Source organism: Sander vitreus, chromosome 4 (genome assembly GCF_031162955.1).
Source record: "Sander vitreus isolate 19-12246 chromosome 4, sanVit1, whole genome shotgun sequence".
NCBI classification, from domain to species: domain Eukaryota; kingdom Metazoa; phylum Chordata; class Actinopteri; order Perciformes; family Percidae; genus Sander; species Sander vitreus.
Genome location: NC_135858.1, coordinates 11630610 through 11648139, shown reverse-complemented (window position 1 = coordinate 11648139; position 17530 = coordinate 11630610). Strand labels below are relative to the sequence as shown.

The 17530-nt window shown below is 39.1% G+C and overlaps 1 protein-coding gene across 2 annotated transcripts; it reads right to left on the bottom strand.

Annotated features, from left to right (window-relative positions):
- Window positions 1–542: 542 nt before the first annotated feature.
- On the bottom strand, window positions 543–17480 carry ankrd52b (ankyrin repeat domain 52b). 2 transcript variants are annotated; one of them, XM_078248246.1, is made up of 28 exons: window positions 17404–17480; window positions 15342–15425; window positions 14901–14979; window positions 14672–14742; window positions 14376–14576; window positions 13940–14027; window positions 13271–13413; window positions 11772–11984; window positions 11521–11599; window positions 11236–11350; window positions 10855–10937; window positions 10638–10740; window positions 10018–10089; window positions 9794–9934; window positions 9615–9671; window positions 8904–9015; window positions 8725–8796; window positions 8408–8609; window positions 8024–8111; window positions 7678–7795; window positions 7268–7487; window positions 6704–6791; window positions 6508–6591; window positions 5918–6063; window positions 5092–5174; window positions 4595–4677; window positions 3082–3173; window positions 543–2958 (listed from the first exon to the last, which is right to left on the bottom strand). In XM_078248246.1, exons 3-28 carry the CDS (start codon window positions 14920–14922, stop codon window positions 2768–2770), a joined length of 2967 nt encoding a protein of 988 aa, XP_078104372.1. In that variant the 5' UTR covers window positions 14923–14979; window positions 15342–15425; window positions 17404–17480; the 3' UTR covers window positions 543–2767. The 2 variants fall into 2 exon arrangements, with proteins under 2 accessions (XP_078104372.1, XP_078104371.1); XM_078248245.1 differs by lacking the exon at window positions 17404–17480 and adding an exon at window positions 16434–16583.
- Between the last annotated feature and the right edge of the window lie 50 nt (window positions 17481–17530).

The window sequence follows — 17530 nt, the reverse complement described above, 5'->3', positions numbered from 1 at the left end:
CAGAGGAGTTATCAGCACTTTTACGTTTCTCTGCCATGTTTCATTCATAAAATAGTGATGCTGTGGCGGCAGGAAAAACGAGGATGATAGCAGCTAGCAGGTGACCTGATGACAGCAAGGGTCCCAGGTTAAGAGGTCCCGGAGGTTTGGCCTACTAAGTAGCCTGCCTACAATTTTAAGCGAGAACAAAAATACATAGTTTTTATACAGACTTTTGTATACATTATATATTCTAGTGTATTATCATAATTTGTTTAACATGTGCAAATATATATTTTTTTTTACCTCAACCTCAAACCAGATAAAGACTTGCGCACCCCTGTGATCTTTGCCGCCCCCCTGAGGGGTCCCCGGACCTCAGGTTGGGAACCACTGGTCCAGGGGACTGAGACGAATAAATCTGGGTGGGGAAAGCTCGCTTCTCAAACCTTTAGGCCACCACTGCCCCAAGTGTTATCTTTAAAGAGATAGAGGCAGTCTTTGTGCCATTGTGCTTATTTATTTATTTAACAAGTGAAAAACAATGACTAAAAAAAATAAAATAAAAAAAAAAGACTTTATTCTGTGGGCGTTGCCAGTTTTTCTTCTCTTGATCATAATTATGTGAAATATTTACGAGACACACAATGATTTCAGTTTCTTGTATTTAACAGAGATTATTAGTGGCATTTGATGTGAGCAGTTTCCTACATTACATTTCAAAGCGCACGTACAACATTGTAGCAACAACAAAGAAACAATAAATTGATGGGTTGAACAACTGAAATTTAATTGACCATTTGATAATTAACATCTAACTAATTCGTCAAGCAAAAATGCCAGACATTTTCTGGGTCCAGCTTCTTAAACGTGAGGGATTTTCTGCTTTTCTTTGTCCGATAGTGTAAATTAAATATCTTTGGGTTTGAGGCTGCTGGAAATCAAGCAATTTAAAAACGTCACCTTCGGCTCTTGGAACTTGCAATGTGCACTTATTCATTCATGTAAAAAAAAATTAAATGCATCTTAAATTGCAGACATAGTTAATTACAAATTTGCAAAAGACTTTTACGCTTAATGCTCAGAGACAGATTATTTTTTTCCCTGTGCCTTAAAACTGTTCATATCAATGTACATTTCTTTCTTTCTTTGACCTTTCATTTGTTTGTTTTATTCTCTGGCTTATTTAACTGAAATATGCAACTTCTGTCATACATTTGTAACACAACATCAAGCTCAAAATGTGCTTTTTATTGCACCCACAGTACAGTACGTAGTGACCTGAGGTTAATTCTCAATAATTTGGGATTTCAAGATAATACAAGTATAAGGTTAACTTCATTGTAAGAGCTATATATACACTAGACTCGGTAAACTATATTACTACTATACACATGCTTGTGACCTTACTAAACTGAAATGTAATTTATGTAAATCATGATAATATTAGAATAATAAGGTTATTTATATCAGTGTACAGTCTGCTACACTCTGGACAGGATAGAAAAATAGAGTCTTATTAATTGCATAAAAAGGTTTAAAGCACCTGTTAGATATTTTAAAACAAGTATATTAAGAAGCAATGTATAATATGCAAAACAGCGCTTGCAGATACAAAACAAACACACATTCATCCGAGTTTTCTTGCACTTGTATCAGCTGAAGACAAACATGGAGATTTCAGGCTTTGGTGGTTAACGAGAAATTAAGCCAATACTGACAGCTGACGGGGTTCAAGTGAAGAGGCTTGTGTAGCTTGCGCATGTTAAAACTTCTTCTCATTTCTAATGGTTAGTACTTCATTAAAATAACTATATGCGTGCTAAACTCCACTCATGTGACAGAGAAGATCATCTAAGAGGTCTGCTAATATTACTAATGTGTAAGACTAGACTTTAGAGAAGCAATCAACGCTACTGGTGCATGAGCATAGTGTGCATGCAGCTGCATATGACACAAGTATAAATGTCATGATCATACATGTTTCTGGAAACTTATGTGTGCGCGTGGTTATGTGTGGAGACTTTGGACTCGACTGGGATAGATGGATTTTTTGATACATAATTTATTCTGAATATTTGAAACGGTTTCAACGCTCATTTTCCGCACTACCGATACTCTCTCTTCTCTCCAATAGCAAGTTGACACACACACACACACACACACACACACACACAGACGCACGCACGCGCTGCAGTGCCCGCATAGCCCCACTTCCTCTCACTCACAGTGATGTCTATCTTGCCACTCGTCTCATTCGCTCCAGTTGAATATAATAACTTGCAGGTTTTGTTATGGTGTTGGCTCATTAAAGATGGCAAGTGCAGAGCCTCTGCGACTGGTTTTAGTTGACATAGAAAACAGCAGGAGTGCTGTTTCGAAATACTTTGCATTTGAGGCAAAGGATACAAACAAGCCCACATGCGCTCGATGGTGTTTTTTGCCTCCAACGGCGCCTTCCAGGCAGCTAACCCTAACCCTAAACATAACCATTGCTGCGCTGCCTGGGAGGAGACGTTGGGGGCAAAAAACACTTAAAGACCCTCATATGCAAGCCATGCTACAGAGCAGTGCTAACGAAAAGGTGCTAACACTACAAATTTAGCAAAAGCACATGACGGTTTAATAAAAATCTAAGATTTTATGCCTTCAAAGTTATGTCAATTTTTCCCTGTGGTATTGAAAATGGTACTGAATATCAAGTATTGTATCAAAGTCAAAAATTCCAGTATCGTGGCAACACTGGGATGACATTTCACTCCATCAAACACCTGTGTGGCACCTTGACTTAGGCGTGGCACAAGTTACTGCTGGACCCACAGGTGGAAGCAATGCCGCAGTTCTTCAGGATGGGGTTGAAGTGAGAGGCTGTACCGGCGCCGGCCTCTCTCGGTGGGAAAGGCTTCATGGTGGAGAGGATCAGGGCCAGACAGTCTGCCACATTCTTGTTTGGGGCACAGGCCAGAGCCGGCGTGTGACCTACAGAGGGCCAAGAGGCAAAGAATTCTCCTACAGTGTCCTCCAGTAACTTTTTTTTTTGTTTGTCAGGAAACACAGAATGCTTTGGTATTGTATCACAGAAATATAATTATTCCTGCTTACCTTCCTCATCTACAGCCATGACTGCTGCTCCTCTGCTCAATAACACCTGCACTACAGTCGCCAGGCCTTTCCTTGCTGCAATGTGAAGGGGCCTGCATGAGACAGAAAGAAACCTCTTTAAAGCAACCATATCAAACGTTTTTACATGAAATGTTACTGGGGCCGATGACAGGCGAGTCAATACTGTACACATGGACAACTTTCTTCACGTTGATATCAGGGTACCTTGTTAATATACAAAACCTACTATTGATATTCAATTATAGTAAAAAAAAAAATGTTTACCAGCATCATTACAATGCATTTCCTTTTTTATAATACATTTGAAAAAGAAATAGCAGAAAAACAGAGGCATCTTAGATGAACAGCCTGCAGCTGACAATGACCTTAAAAACCCTCGAAAGTTTTAAGATACCCCTTTGGCTTTGGGAGGTTGCTGGCAGGTTGTACTCTCCACTCAGCATGGATAATCTGAAGCCATTGACAGCATTAAAACATCAATGGGAGGGAGAGCTGAATACAGAAATATCAGACGAGCTATGGCAGGCTGTTCTCAATAACATACACTCATCCTGTATCTGCCTACGTCATACCATTATCCAGTTTAAAGTTACTCACCGGTTACATTGGTCAAAAGCAAAGTTGGCCAAAATTGCACCTGATATTGACCCAGAGTGTGATCGATGTAATACAGAGCCGGGCACTCTGTCACATATGTTTTGGAGCTGCCCTAAATTGTCTGAGTTTTGGGAGCTGATTTTTGCTTTTCTTTCTAGAGCATTGCATACTCATATTGACCCATCACCGGTCATTGCCATTTTTAGAGTAGTACCACAGGAACTTGGCATAGACAAATGGGATAGAACTGTGATAACATTTGCAACTCTCTTGGCTAGACGCATTGTTTTATTAAAATGGAAGGATAAGTCTCCACCTGTATTAAAACACTGGATCAACAATGTTATGCAGTATTTAACTCTTGAGCAAATTCGTCATTATTTACAAGGTAATAATAATAAATTCAGTAATATCTGGCAACCTGTTCTTACATTGGTCGAACAGATGGACTCTAATGACATTGTATGATGTGAATGTTGTAGTCCTCCTTTTCTTTTTCTTTTTATTTTATAGTCCGCTTTTCTTTGTAGCAGTGGTGCGATGTGGGTGGATGGAATGTGGGTTGTTATGTATCTGTCGTTTGTTGTATGTGAAAATACAATAAAAAGACTGATTAAAACAAAAACCCTCGAAAGTTCCCTTCACCTGTTTATGATGGAGTATTAGATTTTGTCATGATATTATAACTTTTTTCTCGCAATGTTGTGACTTCATTTTTCAAACTTTCCGTTGCACGCTTAATACTAAACTTCAGAATCCATACTGGTTGATTTCCTTATTCATAAATTCCAAGTTAATTACTTCCTACATTTCTCAGTTTGATCAAGTTTTGATGAGTTGGTATTCTCAATTAACAGCATTCACGTATAGCAGCCAGCGCTTTAGGACGACTCACATTTGGAGAGCGCTGTTTGTTGCATTTATGAGGGAGGAGTCGCTGATCTCTCCAAGGATCAACAGGGCACACATCTCATGACCCTGCAGAATAAAACACATTGTACAATATTGCTAAATCACATCATTTCGACCAAACTGCCTGAAAATGTAATAAGTAGTCAATGCCATAAGTTGTGGCTGAAAATGTAATCAAATCCTTCACTTAATTTGCATAATTTAGTCAATTTCAAACCAAACAATGTTATAGCACCACATTATTATTACACATTACATTCTTACTGTTATGAGCCATTGCAGGATAAATAAGGTAGTATGAAATGAAAAACAATGTTAATTTTGAAAACATGTTTGATTACATTCTTAACCCGATTTACTATATCTTAGCAGGTTATTATCTTATCTGACACTTGTTACATTACTGTGGCTACACACGTGCACAATGTTTCATTGTGCCACTGCATGCATACAGTACATGCATTTGTTTGTGTATGTGACCTTAATGCAGGCTAAGTGAAGGGCAGTGTTATTATTGACATCCACCAGGGTCAGGTCTGGCTTCGCTTTGTGCAGCAAGAACTCTGAAATGCAAAAAATAAAGACACCTTTCACAACGAACACAGACCTTTATATTTTATAAATTAGCAACTTCCAATCAGTGCAACAGATGTATATGGTGTATTAAAGGTAACCATCAGTGAGGACTTTGAGGGCCAAAAAAAACTGTTCCCACGTGCTAAAAGGAGACATAAGAATTAGAGATGGTCCGATACCATTTTTTGCTTCCCGATACCGATACCGGGTACCGACGATCCGATACCAGTGTATCATATATTTTATTATGTTTTAAGAACTATATACTACTATCCCTGTTTGGATGTGATATGATTTCTATCTTTGTTGTCGGTCTGGCTCAGGTTAAACTCTTTGTGAAACATGAATGCCACAGAACGTTCTTTTATTCTGCAGTTTGACAGTCAGTTATAACGGAAAAGAACATAAATAAACTACTTTAACATATTTTTTCTTTAGGGCTTTATTACGTGGTATCGGATCGGTGCATAAACTCCAGTACTTCCCGATACCAGCGTTTTAGGCAGTATCGGAGAACATCTCTAATAAGAATTCCTGTGTTTCTTAAATCACTATGTGTGATTGAGTGCTTGAACATAAATTATTAGAGAGGAAAGATGGATGAAAGAGGGACTTTTAATATCTCTTGCAAAAAAACATCATGTAGTTTTGTCCTCCTCTTGAGCTGAAAATGGTCCTGATGTATTTTAAGGTTTCTCAGATGTAGATGAGGGTAATTTAAATCACATACCAACAGCCATAGTCTGTCCACAGGCAGCAGCAACCATCACAGGAGAGCATCGACAATGATCCACAGCATTGACTTCAGCTCCCTGGGCCAGGACCAGCTGGAGCCCAGCAACATTTCCTGAATAAGCAGCCGCATGCAGCGGGGTCCTGCACTCACACATACACATGAACATACGGTTCAATTTGCATCTTTCTGCAAGCTATGAAAGGTCTTTGTTGAACCTTTCAAGATAACAAAATACAAGCTTAACACAATTCTACATCAGAGTTATCAATACATTTGAGGTTTGAATAAAATGTTTGTAATGACTATTTTACATATCATACAATATAACCTTTTCTGACTAATATTTGCATAAAAACAGACAATTTTGTGGACCAAATGAAAGGTAATAATAATGTTAAGCTGTAGTAAGAGTGATTTAATTGCATACATACAACCACTGCTTGTAGATGCATGCCCGAATTGAAAATAAACCTAAAACTTCTACATTTGCAAGATCCATAGACTGATCCATACCGGCAGTGCTGCATGAAATATATTTGTTATGATGAGTTGTTGTGATTAGCAGATCTCAGAGCAGAACCCACCTTCCTTTGGCATCGCTAACGTTAACAATTTGAGGGCCAACAGTCTTCACTAGAAGTCCAGCAGCAACATCATGTCCATTAACTCTGCGTAGGGAGAACAGAGTTGTTACACTTTGAAGAACCACGTTCAATTTAGTTTTATTAATATGTAATAAACATATGCATGATGAGCGTTTACTTTTACTGCAGTACTCACAGAGCACAGTGCAATGCGGTGAAGAGATTTCCCTCCTGGTTGCTAAAAAGATTGTTTTCAAGTAAAATGTGTAAACATCCTTCACGCCCTACAGACACAAATGGACAAATGATTATTTCAAACTTTGTAAAGAAATGGTAATACAGTATCTCACCAACACCAAGTGTTTTAACTGAGAGGAATGATTCAAAGGCTAAAATAATAGTGTGTATAAAAACTACCGATAACAGAAAAATGTTCATTCATACATGTTTTTGCCATGTTTATCTGTATTGTTGTCCATGTAAGAGCAAAAATCGGGCCCAGAAAATCAGGCCCGACCCTGCATGAACCCACAGTTTCTGTCCAAGCCCGACCTGAGCCTGAACCTCGCCAGCAGTTTTGTGCGGAGGCCCGATTAAAAACCAGATTTTCCACCACTTTTTTTATCCGTGCATGTAAGTTGAATACACAGCCCATACATAATTGATGACATTACACAGACTATAAGCATTCATAAAGAAATAAAATAAAACACAGGGCAGGAATCGGGTTGGGTTTGCCCACATTTCCCTGACGTCTCACCGTGGTGGGCAGCCCAGTGGGCGGGTGTGTAGCCTCTGTAGTCCAATATGGAGTCCAGAGGGTCAGCTTTCGTAGCAGCCTTTAGCAAAGTTCGAAGTAGCTCCGTGTGGCCGCGGGACGCTACAAGGTGCAGCGGGGTCCTTCCCTGAGAGTCTCTACACAGAGCAGAGGCCCCATGTTCCAACAGAGCAGATACACAGTCCTCACTGCCCAACATGGCCTGCAGTGGGACGACAAAAGTTATGATATGAGAGATAAAACAACACATCTGGAATGCCAAGGACTCTGTAAAGGGACATATCCCTCATTTACATTATTAAGTGCCATTAATAAAGTGAGAAGACATGTACTGCACACACACACACACACACACACACACACACACACACACACACAGCAAGTACACCTACAGCTCTGTGTAATGCAGTAAAGCCCTTTTTGTCTGCAGCATCAGCCTTTGCTCCTTTCTCCAACAGGATGTGGACACAGTCGGTGTGCTGTCCCAAAGCTGCCAGCATGAGAGCCGTCCTGTATACGACAAAAAAGAAAACAATAGAAAAAACTGACTGCTGTGAGGATAATTGTGTCAGAATAGTAAAAAATTGTTGGATATTTGGTGGTAAAGTAACCTGCATTTTTTTTTTTGTTTAGTTGTAAAACTATTTCGTTGGACAGCTGCTGTCCAATGACAATAAAATGTATTCTATTCTACATGTCAGGTCTTTACCAAGTCAACCGTTACATTACGTGACTCACTGTCCCTGTGTATCTGGACTGTCGATGATGTCGGCACTTTGCTCCCCGTTGACCAATAAAAGCAGACAGTCCATTTGGCCCTCAGCAGCTGCACAGGGGAAAAACAGTAGAAGGGAAATATCAAGTAAAACAAATATCAGTTTCACAGATTAATTACATAGATTATAAAGTTCTATATATTTTAAAATGAAAACTAAAAAAACTTGTTAACCGTAAAACAATATGGTTTATTCTCATAACAATGTCCATATCAACACCACTGTAGAGTTGTAGAAATCCTATCTTATAAGGCTTTCCTTAAACCACCCAGGATCCAGCGCACGCACACACACACACACACACACACACACACACACACACACACACACACACACACACACACACCTGCAGCATGGAGAGCCGTCCACTTGCGCTTATGCTCCTTCAGTGTGTAAGAGGCTTGATGCTTCAGCAGCACCTCCACACATGGGGCAAAACCTCTCTGAGCAGCCAGGTGGAGAGCAGTTCTGCCTTCAATGTCCCGCACATCCAGACTTACCAATGTCTCACAAAGCAACCGCAGTGCCTCACGGTGACCATAATACGCCTGTAACAGCAGAATGCATAATAGCAGTAGAGTCAAAGGCTTGTAAATATGCAGTCTTCAAGTTAAAAAGTCACATCTTTTTCCAGTGTATTCACTGTAATCATGTGCCACTCACAGCTAAGTGCAAAGGACTGACTGGAATATTACTTTCAACCTCTTCTAGACAGTTGAATGAAATCTCCAGGAGCTGCAAGATTGAGAGAAGAAAAAAGACAAAAAAGAACACTTCAATTGGGTCTAGTCTGCAATTGATTAACAAGAAGAAGAAAAATCATAACCTAAGATACCACTGACCAGTTCCAGATGCTGTTTGTTCCCATAAGCTGCTGCATAGTGGACGGCACTGTAACCGTTGCTGTTCTTCAGAGTTGGGTTCGCCCCACTGTCAAGCAAGAAGTCTAAACACCTGAACACACAGAGCACAACATTATAATCTTGTCTGGGTTTTATTCTTCTTACAGCAAGTAATCAAAGAGACCCATTATATGAAGTGTTTTACAAACATCCACTTCCCGATGTCTTTGGGAAATGCATTAAGGGTTCCGTTAAATGAAACATGGCTTTTCTGTGTATTGCTATTGTGTGTGTTGCTATTTGTTTTTAAATATCAAGTACACCAAAGCAAAATTTATTTTTAATGCATTTTTATTACATAAAAAATAAAACACTTTTTCTGTAAAGTGTCCAAAGTCTTACAAATGTTTTCATCATCTTACATAATAAAAGTCAGATTTTCACCTTTTCTTGGACCAATTTGGTCTCATAGTTGCACAGATTTGATTGTGACTTTTTTTCTGACCTCTGATACTTTTTAAAAGAACGGAAAAGGTTTGCTTCGCTCTGTTGACACCTATTTCATACACATATTCCAACAATACCTCCAGATGTTATTTACTGACTGATTATTGTGGATTCTGCACCAAAGAGCAGATCTAGTATAAAGATAAAAGTGTATCTACTTTATGATTAAGAATGTGTTTAATATGACTGACATATGAGACTTACAGAGAGGCTTCTTGTTCCTTTCCCTCACTGTGGTCAGGCTCAGAGTTCGTTTCCTCTCTGTGGAAAGAAAGGTGGACGCTTTTAAAACTGGCTTGAATGAATTCTGGATTTTTAAAAGAAAAACTGTCCACAGGATGTTGTCCTTGAGCAAATTGAAATGGCAGTAAATGCTATCTCACCCACAAAAGGTGTGTGAAGCAGCAGCGTAGTGCAGAGGGCTGCAGCCCGTCAGATCCAGCTCGTTGACCTCCGCGCCAGCTCTCACCAGGGAGATGGTGCATTGGCTGTTACCGTTAGCTGCAGCATAGTGCAAAGGAGATCTGCGAGGTGCAACAGGAGACAGCTGTGATATCAGGTAACACCAGAGTTAAACTCTTAGCTCCAGCTATTCAGTGCTGCTTACCGTCCCAAATGATCTTTTACATCCAGTTCAGCAGCAGCACTATTTAACAGCAAGTTCAGACAGTCAACATTTCTGTCACAAAAGAAAAAAAAGTTGTCAGTAGTGTTTCAAGTAATGACACCACACTTGAAGCAGAGCTATTAGCAAACAAAATGTATAATACTTCCAAAATGTAAGAAAGAATTGATTGTGTCATTTATTGCTGCGTTTTCATACAGTATTGTTTATATTAATGTACTGCAATCATCCATAAGTTTAGAAAACATAGACACTAACACAGCAAGACGAGATTTAAGCTATACAATGGATTTTATTGTGACCAAAATCCGCCCAAAAAATAAGCAGAAGATGTTCCTAAATTATTGTCAATATTTAGACATGGAAAATAATTCGTCAAACTGTCTAGATGATAGGCATTACATTGCAAAACGATTCCAATATCTTTATTAACTATGATCAATTGAGACACTGATCATAGTTAAAGATATTGTAGAACGCAGATTTTTAAAAATAAGTCGAACTATTCAGCTGTATGTAAATGCAGTGTATGTAAAGTAAAGATAAAGTAATGCATATAACATTGTGTGTGTGTGTGTGTGTGTGTGTGTGTGTTAGCTCACCCTCCAGAAGCAGCTGCATGCAGGCAAGTCCTTCCGTGGTCGTCTAAGAAGTTTATATCATCCCCAGTTGACGGCACTTGAGACGGCATGATGTAAAAATGGCCTGAATGATACACAACCAACAATAACACTTTGTGAAGTGGAAACATTTTGGGGTGTGTCAGTAAAATTAAAATGTTAAAAGGGATAGGATAAATTGACTCAAACAGATTCTCACCATTGGACAGTAACTTTCGACAACAGTCTGGAAATCCGTAGAGCACCGCCAAATGCAGTGGAAGCATCCCATGAATCCCCTGTCTTTAGAGATCATAATGAAGATAAGTTGGTTTAGTATGTGCTTAGTGGGAAACAATTTCTTGTATGAAATTGGAGTTTGTTGGTTTGGATGTCGAAGTATTGACAGTGACAGTGCAGCTTAATATTTTTTCTGTCGATATACTTCCTAGTCTGGAAGCAGAATATTACAGGATCATGTGCAATAATTGAGTCTGTGTGTATGTGTAATAATGCTTAATGCTTTTCTCTTGCAGCGTAACTGCAACAAGAAAATAACACACACATAAAACAATCTCAGGTTTGGACAGATATACTGTACCTGGTCTTATCAGCACCATTTGTCAGCAGAGTGCTGACCAGCAACTCCTGACCATATCTGGCAGCAACATGAAGAGGCGTGTTTCCAAACATATCAGCACAGTCAATCTCCGCACCTGTGTACAGAGGGAGAAGGAAACATGATGTGAATATGATGTGTTTCAGCTGAGTGAGGACATGCGCTGATATCTGAAGTCAGTTTAAGAGTATATCGTGAGGGTACATTTTCGTTTTTCAGAATCAATCGTGTTAAGAGACGATGCTGGGGATAGTGTAAATATGCTACCATTTTGTATCAGAATCTGGGAGCCCGTGAACCGCCCGTGCATAGAAGCCATATGCAGAGGGCTCTTTCCTTCCTTATTCTGTTAAACAGAGGAAAAGGAAACATGTTAAGTTAAAAGAATGACATAAATCATCTGCACATTGTACATTTAATCCGCTGAACAATGACTACGATCCAGTTATACATCATTATTTCTTCTTTTTGTTCTTATCAAATCCACAATTGCTCTAAAAACTCTAAAGGCTCTTTACCTGCACGTTGACATCAGCACCATTGTTGATTAGCAGCTCGAGACACAGCACCCCGCTGGAGGAGGCGGCAGACAGATGCAGCGGGGTGCTGCCATTGTGGTTGGGCTGATTGATGTTGGCACCACAGTTCACCAGCTCAGTGGCCACAGCGTCCTGCCCCGTGTGACAGGCCATGTGGAGCGCTGTATTCCCAAAAATGTTAGGTTCATCAGTCTGAGGAGGAAAACAATTGATGTGTATGAAATGAAACATGGCTGGTGATTTGTAAGCATGACAGTCTATTGGCAGCTGAAGAAGCACTGAAGATTATTCAGCGTCAAGAGTCAAGTGACTTGCAGTGCTGATGATGCCTGGAGGAATCTTTTAAAGAAAAGGAAAAAAGAAGAAGTCTGGTTTGAAAGATTTGGCTTGTTTAAAAGGTGATTCTTAAAACTAATATTAGCTTTAGTTGTGAATGTAGTAATGCATTTTGTGACCAGATGGTATCATCAGCAAAAAGCAGATTACTGATGATGAGGCAGCAACATGATTAGAGACATAGAGCAGGATCAACATCAAACCAAGCCTGGAGCTCTGCAGGATACCATGTTATTGGTGCCTAATCTTATACCAAACGCAGGGCTTAATTTGAGCCGGAACACGCCCGGAACATGTTCCGGTACCTCCGACGTTGGACCCGGAACCTTTTTTTATTGGATCCGGCACCTCCTGTGTCATTATGAAAAATGAATCGCCTAAATGAAAAAAATAAATTACTGTTTATGTTTACTGTTTGTGTAGTGTTCAATGTTGTTATCTGTCTCGTTAGTCTTTATATTATTCCCCATTGAAGTTCCACAAAAAATCTCTTGTTTGCATTTTCGATGCGTTTTGAGGTGAACTTTCAGGGTAAGACAGAGGGGGCAGAGGGACGGAGGGAGGGGAGGCACTTCAAGTGACACATGCGCTTGTGCTGGTTGAGATTGCTGTTAGCCTCGTTTCACTCAGGGGAAAAATGTCAAAAAGACAACAAAGTTTGTTTAACTTGTTCAAATACGCTGGCAGTCGGATCCCAAACAAGCATAAATCATTTCTGCCGATCAAGAATGTGGAGACATTACATTTCGTACCCATGCAGTGCATGTTCTGAAATTAAAATAAACATTGCCCTGATGTACACACAGCGTTGTTTAGGTTTTTTTAGTCAGAGAAGCTACGTAGGCAGTGTAATTTGTCTTTGTTCCGTTACCTCCAACCCCCGTTTTGAGTCGCCGGATCCACCCCCACTCCGCGCTCCGGGACCTCCCACTTTACAAATTAAGCCCTGATCAAACCATGTATAACTACCGCATGCTGTGTTTTGGGAGTGTAATGTTTCCTGACTTTAAAGTATTAAGATGTCAGGAAACTAATTAGGTAAATTAAGACTCACAGAACATACAGTACATAAAATACATGACAGCTGTAATCATTTTTTACGATTTGAGTTTACTTATAGTGATGGGCGTGAGCTACGTTACCTCCACCACCAGTCTCAACAGATATTTGACCACGTCTAACTGTCCACTGGCAGCTGCGGCGTGGAGCGGAGTGTAACCACATTTGTCCTTGCACATCACATCAGCACCGTGAGACACCAGCAGCTTCACAACCTCCACATGGCCTGAAAGAAGAGCTTAACATTTACTACGAGTCTCTGCCATGCACGCACGTCACATTCCACCAATCTCTCCTGTTTGAAACAATATCCACCAGATTTTTTTTATCTTGTTAAGACACTTTTTTTCTGTCAACAACCCCTCTAATTTAAATAGACTGAGGTTGTGTTGATAAGCCAAGCCAGTCATATACCGTTATAATAAATCAACAGCTGTTTGTCAAAAATGTTGTCGTTTAAACTTTCAACTATATAATCAAATTCATAGCTTAACCAATCAAATAGCCAATGTGCAATGATGCCACAGCCATCCAGTAAGACAGAGGTGTACATTAGATTTGACAGCATGTTAGCCATATACATTCCCTCTAAACACAGGTTGACATTTAACTCTTGTTCCTCAGTGAAATAACCTGTTGCTTGTTAAAGAGTCTATTCTCCAAAAATAGAAAGAGATAAACAGGAGAAAGCTTTCATCCTGGGTAAAAAGTGACAATATATTTGTGTCTCTTAGGAGAATGACACCGCTTACCAATGTATGCAGCCCAGTGGATTGCCTGCCTTTCCTTCTTATCTTTGGCACTCACACTGGCACCTTTGCTCAAGAGCAAGTTCACCAACTGCAGAAACATAATAAGTTGGTCAACCAGTGTGTCTATAACTATAGTCCACGGGATTGTGTCATTTTGTCTTGACAACAGTCTAGGATACTTGAACAATTACTCTATTAGGGCTCTGGTTATAGGAGCAAATATCAGGTGAAACTAGGTTACTATATGAATCTATATCAAATGCTGCAACAACTGCCAGAAACCAAAAAAATGTCCGCCAGTCATTCACTTTTCTAAAGCAAATGTAGTTTCCAGCATTGTTATGTATTGGAATTATAACTGTCAAATGTATTACATTTGACATGGAAAAAGATCAGGACGACGACTTTGGTTAATACCATCAACTTTATAGTGTACCTCTTCATGGCCGCTGTGCGATGCATGATGCAGTGGTGTCCTCCCTGACCTGTCGGCAACATCCAGGCCGAACACATGTGGTATCAGAGCTTGAGCGCAGCCTATGGCCCACTTTGCAGCTGCCATGTGTAAAGGTGTATGCAAGTACTTGTCCTGTGTGTTGACCTCCGCTCTGTGCTTTAGTAGCAACTCCACAGCTTTCTGGGGAAAACACACATAATTCAAACATTACAATATGGTGTTCAAGTCCTTAGAAACGTCCTTCTCCCTCTGTATTTTCAAAAATAGGAACATACTTCATTTCGAGAGGCAGCTGCTCGATGTAAAGGGGTCAGCAAACACTGATCCTTAGCGTTGACATTTGCACCTGTAATAGAACGCAAAAGCAACATTTTGAGTGTTTTGTGTGAATTTCAGTTCCTCTGTAATTGACTGACTTACTAAAAAGGCTGATTTGTATGTAGTTGATGATCAGCCCTTTTTGTACTATGACGTATTTCAAAGTGAGAAAAAGGGGTTTTCTACCTGAAGTAATAAGTAGGTCCATAGTGTGGACATCACCCAAATAAGCAGCAGCATGAAGGGGTGTGCTTTGTACTTGGTCCTGAGAGAAAAGAGAAACACATTTTCCTTCTTTTTAATCAGATAATCCGGAACGTATATGTTATATTCTGACTACAAGTTGTCCCCCATGTCCATATGAAACTTTTTATCAAACAGACATTTTGCATCAAATGTGTCCAGAAAACATGCTTAGCAAACTGACAGTAACCAAACACATACACAAGTTTGACTTTACAAGTAAAGAAAAGCTGTGCGGCAACCAAGAAAGCTACGGCGAGTACAGCAGAGATATATAACTTAACCATTTGTAGAAGCTTCATCTTAACCCAAATTATGATTGCAAATTTGACACCACAACAAAAACAACAACATGAGTGCAGAGTTAACGTGGGATAAAATTACCAGTGAATTGACATCTTCATTATGGTTCAACAAAAATGTCACTTCTTCTGCGTTCCGGCTGAATATAGCCTGGACCAATGGAGACTGAAAGAGAGATGAGACACAACAAAAGAAAATGTTAGAGAAGAGAACATTCCTGCACACTGTCAATCAGTACCACAGTCTGCACTTAGCCTATTATAAGGCACCTCGCACCATGGGACTGTGAGCTGTCAGGCCCACAGTCAGTGTGCATATGGCTATTTATACCATCATAAAAAATTGAGATTCCACTATTTATAATAAAATGGACAGCAATCATGTGAGTGCATAAACAAACACTGAATAGCATAATGTGCATGAGCCTTCACAGTCACAAAAATAAATGTTAAAATTAGATAAAAATTAGGTGCAGTTCATTATATTTTCCTAGATTTTTGTGTTGCAGAAAGCAACAAAAACCATAAAAGCGGTGATTACGCTTATTTTCAACTAACAGCTTTCATCAGCAAACTTAGCTGAAACCCACTGGGACCAAAAATACATTCAAGACTGCTGAGATGCCAATAAACTGTTACATGTCTGAGTATATCTTCTTTGCATTTCCAGAAGATATATCAATGTTTAAATTGTCTTGAGAAAATATTTTAATTGAAATGATGTCTGTTTCAGTAAAGATAAAGACGTCACGTAAAACTAATCATTTAACTGAAGAACAATACCACTTTCCTTGGATGAATCATGCAAGACTCCTAGCACTTTTAGCGAATATTTAGAAAATTGAGGAATGACTCGCCAGGATCTGTCTTACACAGATAATGTTAAGCAAACGTAGGTAACGTTATACAAAAGAGAAATATGGATCCATTTAAAGATTGAAATGTTTGTGTACCAGGGTTTGGACTTCATTTACCAGGAAGCCCATTTACTCTTATGATAGGGTCTAGGTGCATTACACAATTGAAACAAAAATCTAATTTTGCAAAGCAAAGAAATTGTAACATCAACTAGCCTTGTAGCAAACTTTTGCACGATATGTCGCTAACATGAATAGCCAGCTGTTTGCAGTGTAAAGTTAATCTTAGTTATCTAACGTTAAGTTTTATTTACTACCTGGTCCTTGATATTTCTTAACTCCATGTCCCAATCACTCAGGAAGCTCCTTTATTGAGACTGAGTGTAAAGTTGACTACATGTCACTCTGTAGCAGCTAGTTAGCTTAGCTTAGTTAGCTGATATGTGATGTGTTACACCCAGGTTACACCACAGTTGCCGGAATATCGCGAGGGAAGGTAAAGAAACGTGATTTGGAGGCATATTCCATATTCCATAGTACACGTCCATAGAAATAATTAAAAAAAAAAGTTCTTTTACTGAAATACAAATTCTTCATGGACTGACATCTTAAGGATTTTCACTTTAAGTAACTTAACTTTGGTATTTTCATTTTATACGACCATATACTTGTAAAAAGAATTATTTATCAAGAGATGGAAAGAAACACTGAACATGTAATTAGTTTTTACTTGCAAGTAGAGTCAGTTTGCAGCGCTTACAGCAAAGCACAGAAAATATAACTAACGAGAAGCCCTCTACATCAGCTTATTTATGAGTGAAATACAGTCATAATACAGAGTCGATGCAGTCTCCTCTATCTGGTCAGGGAGTGCATGTTCTGCCCTCAGGCTCCAGACAAAGATAGTCAATGGCTCCATGGTATCTTGTTAGAGTGCCATCAGTATAATATAGCATTCCATGCAAACAGTTTTAATATTAACAAGACAGAAAAACAATACTTCTACTCTACAATTCAGAAGGAAATATTGTACTTTTTAATCTAATACATTTATTCGACAGTTTTAATATAATAATAACAATAATAATAATATCATTAGTATAATTATAATACTGGAAAAAAAGATACTAATAACGTTACTTACTTTACAAGTTAAGATTTTACATTCAAAACATACGATGATCATGTAAAAATATAATGCATTTCAATAGATTAAACTACCCAACGCTTTAAATAGTTTAAATGAGCTCCATCTGAACTACAGCAATATAACTGCTAGCTACTTACGCATTAATATAACGTTGTTTGAGATGGTTAGAGCAAGACCGTCAGCACCGCCTGACAAGCTAAACCCAGGGCAAACTGTTTTTCTATAAACAGCTCACTCATTGACCAATCAGAACAGTTGTGTTAT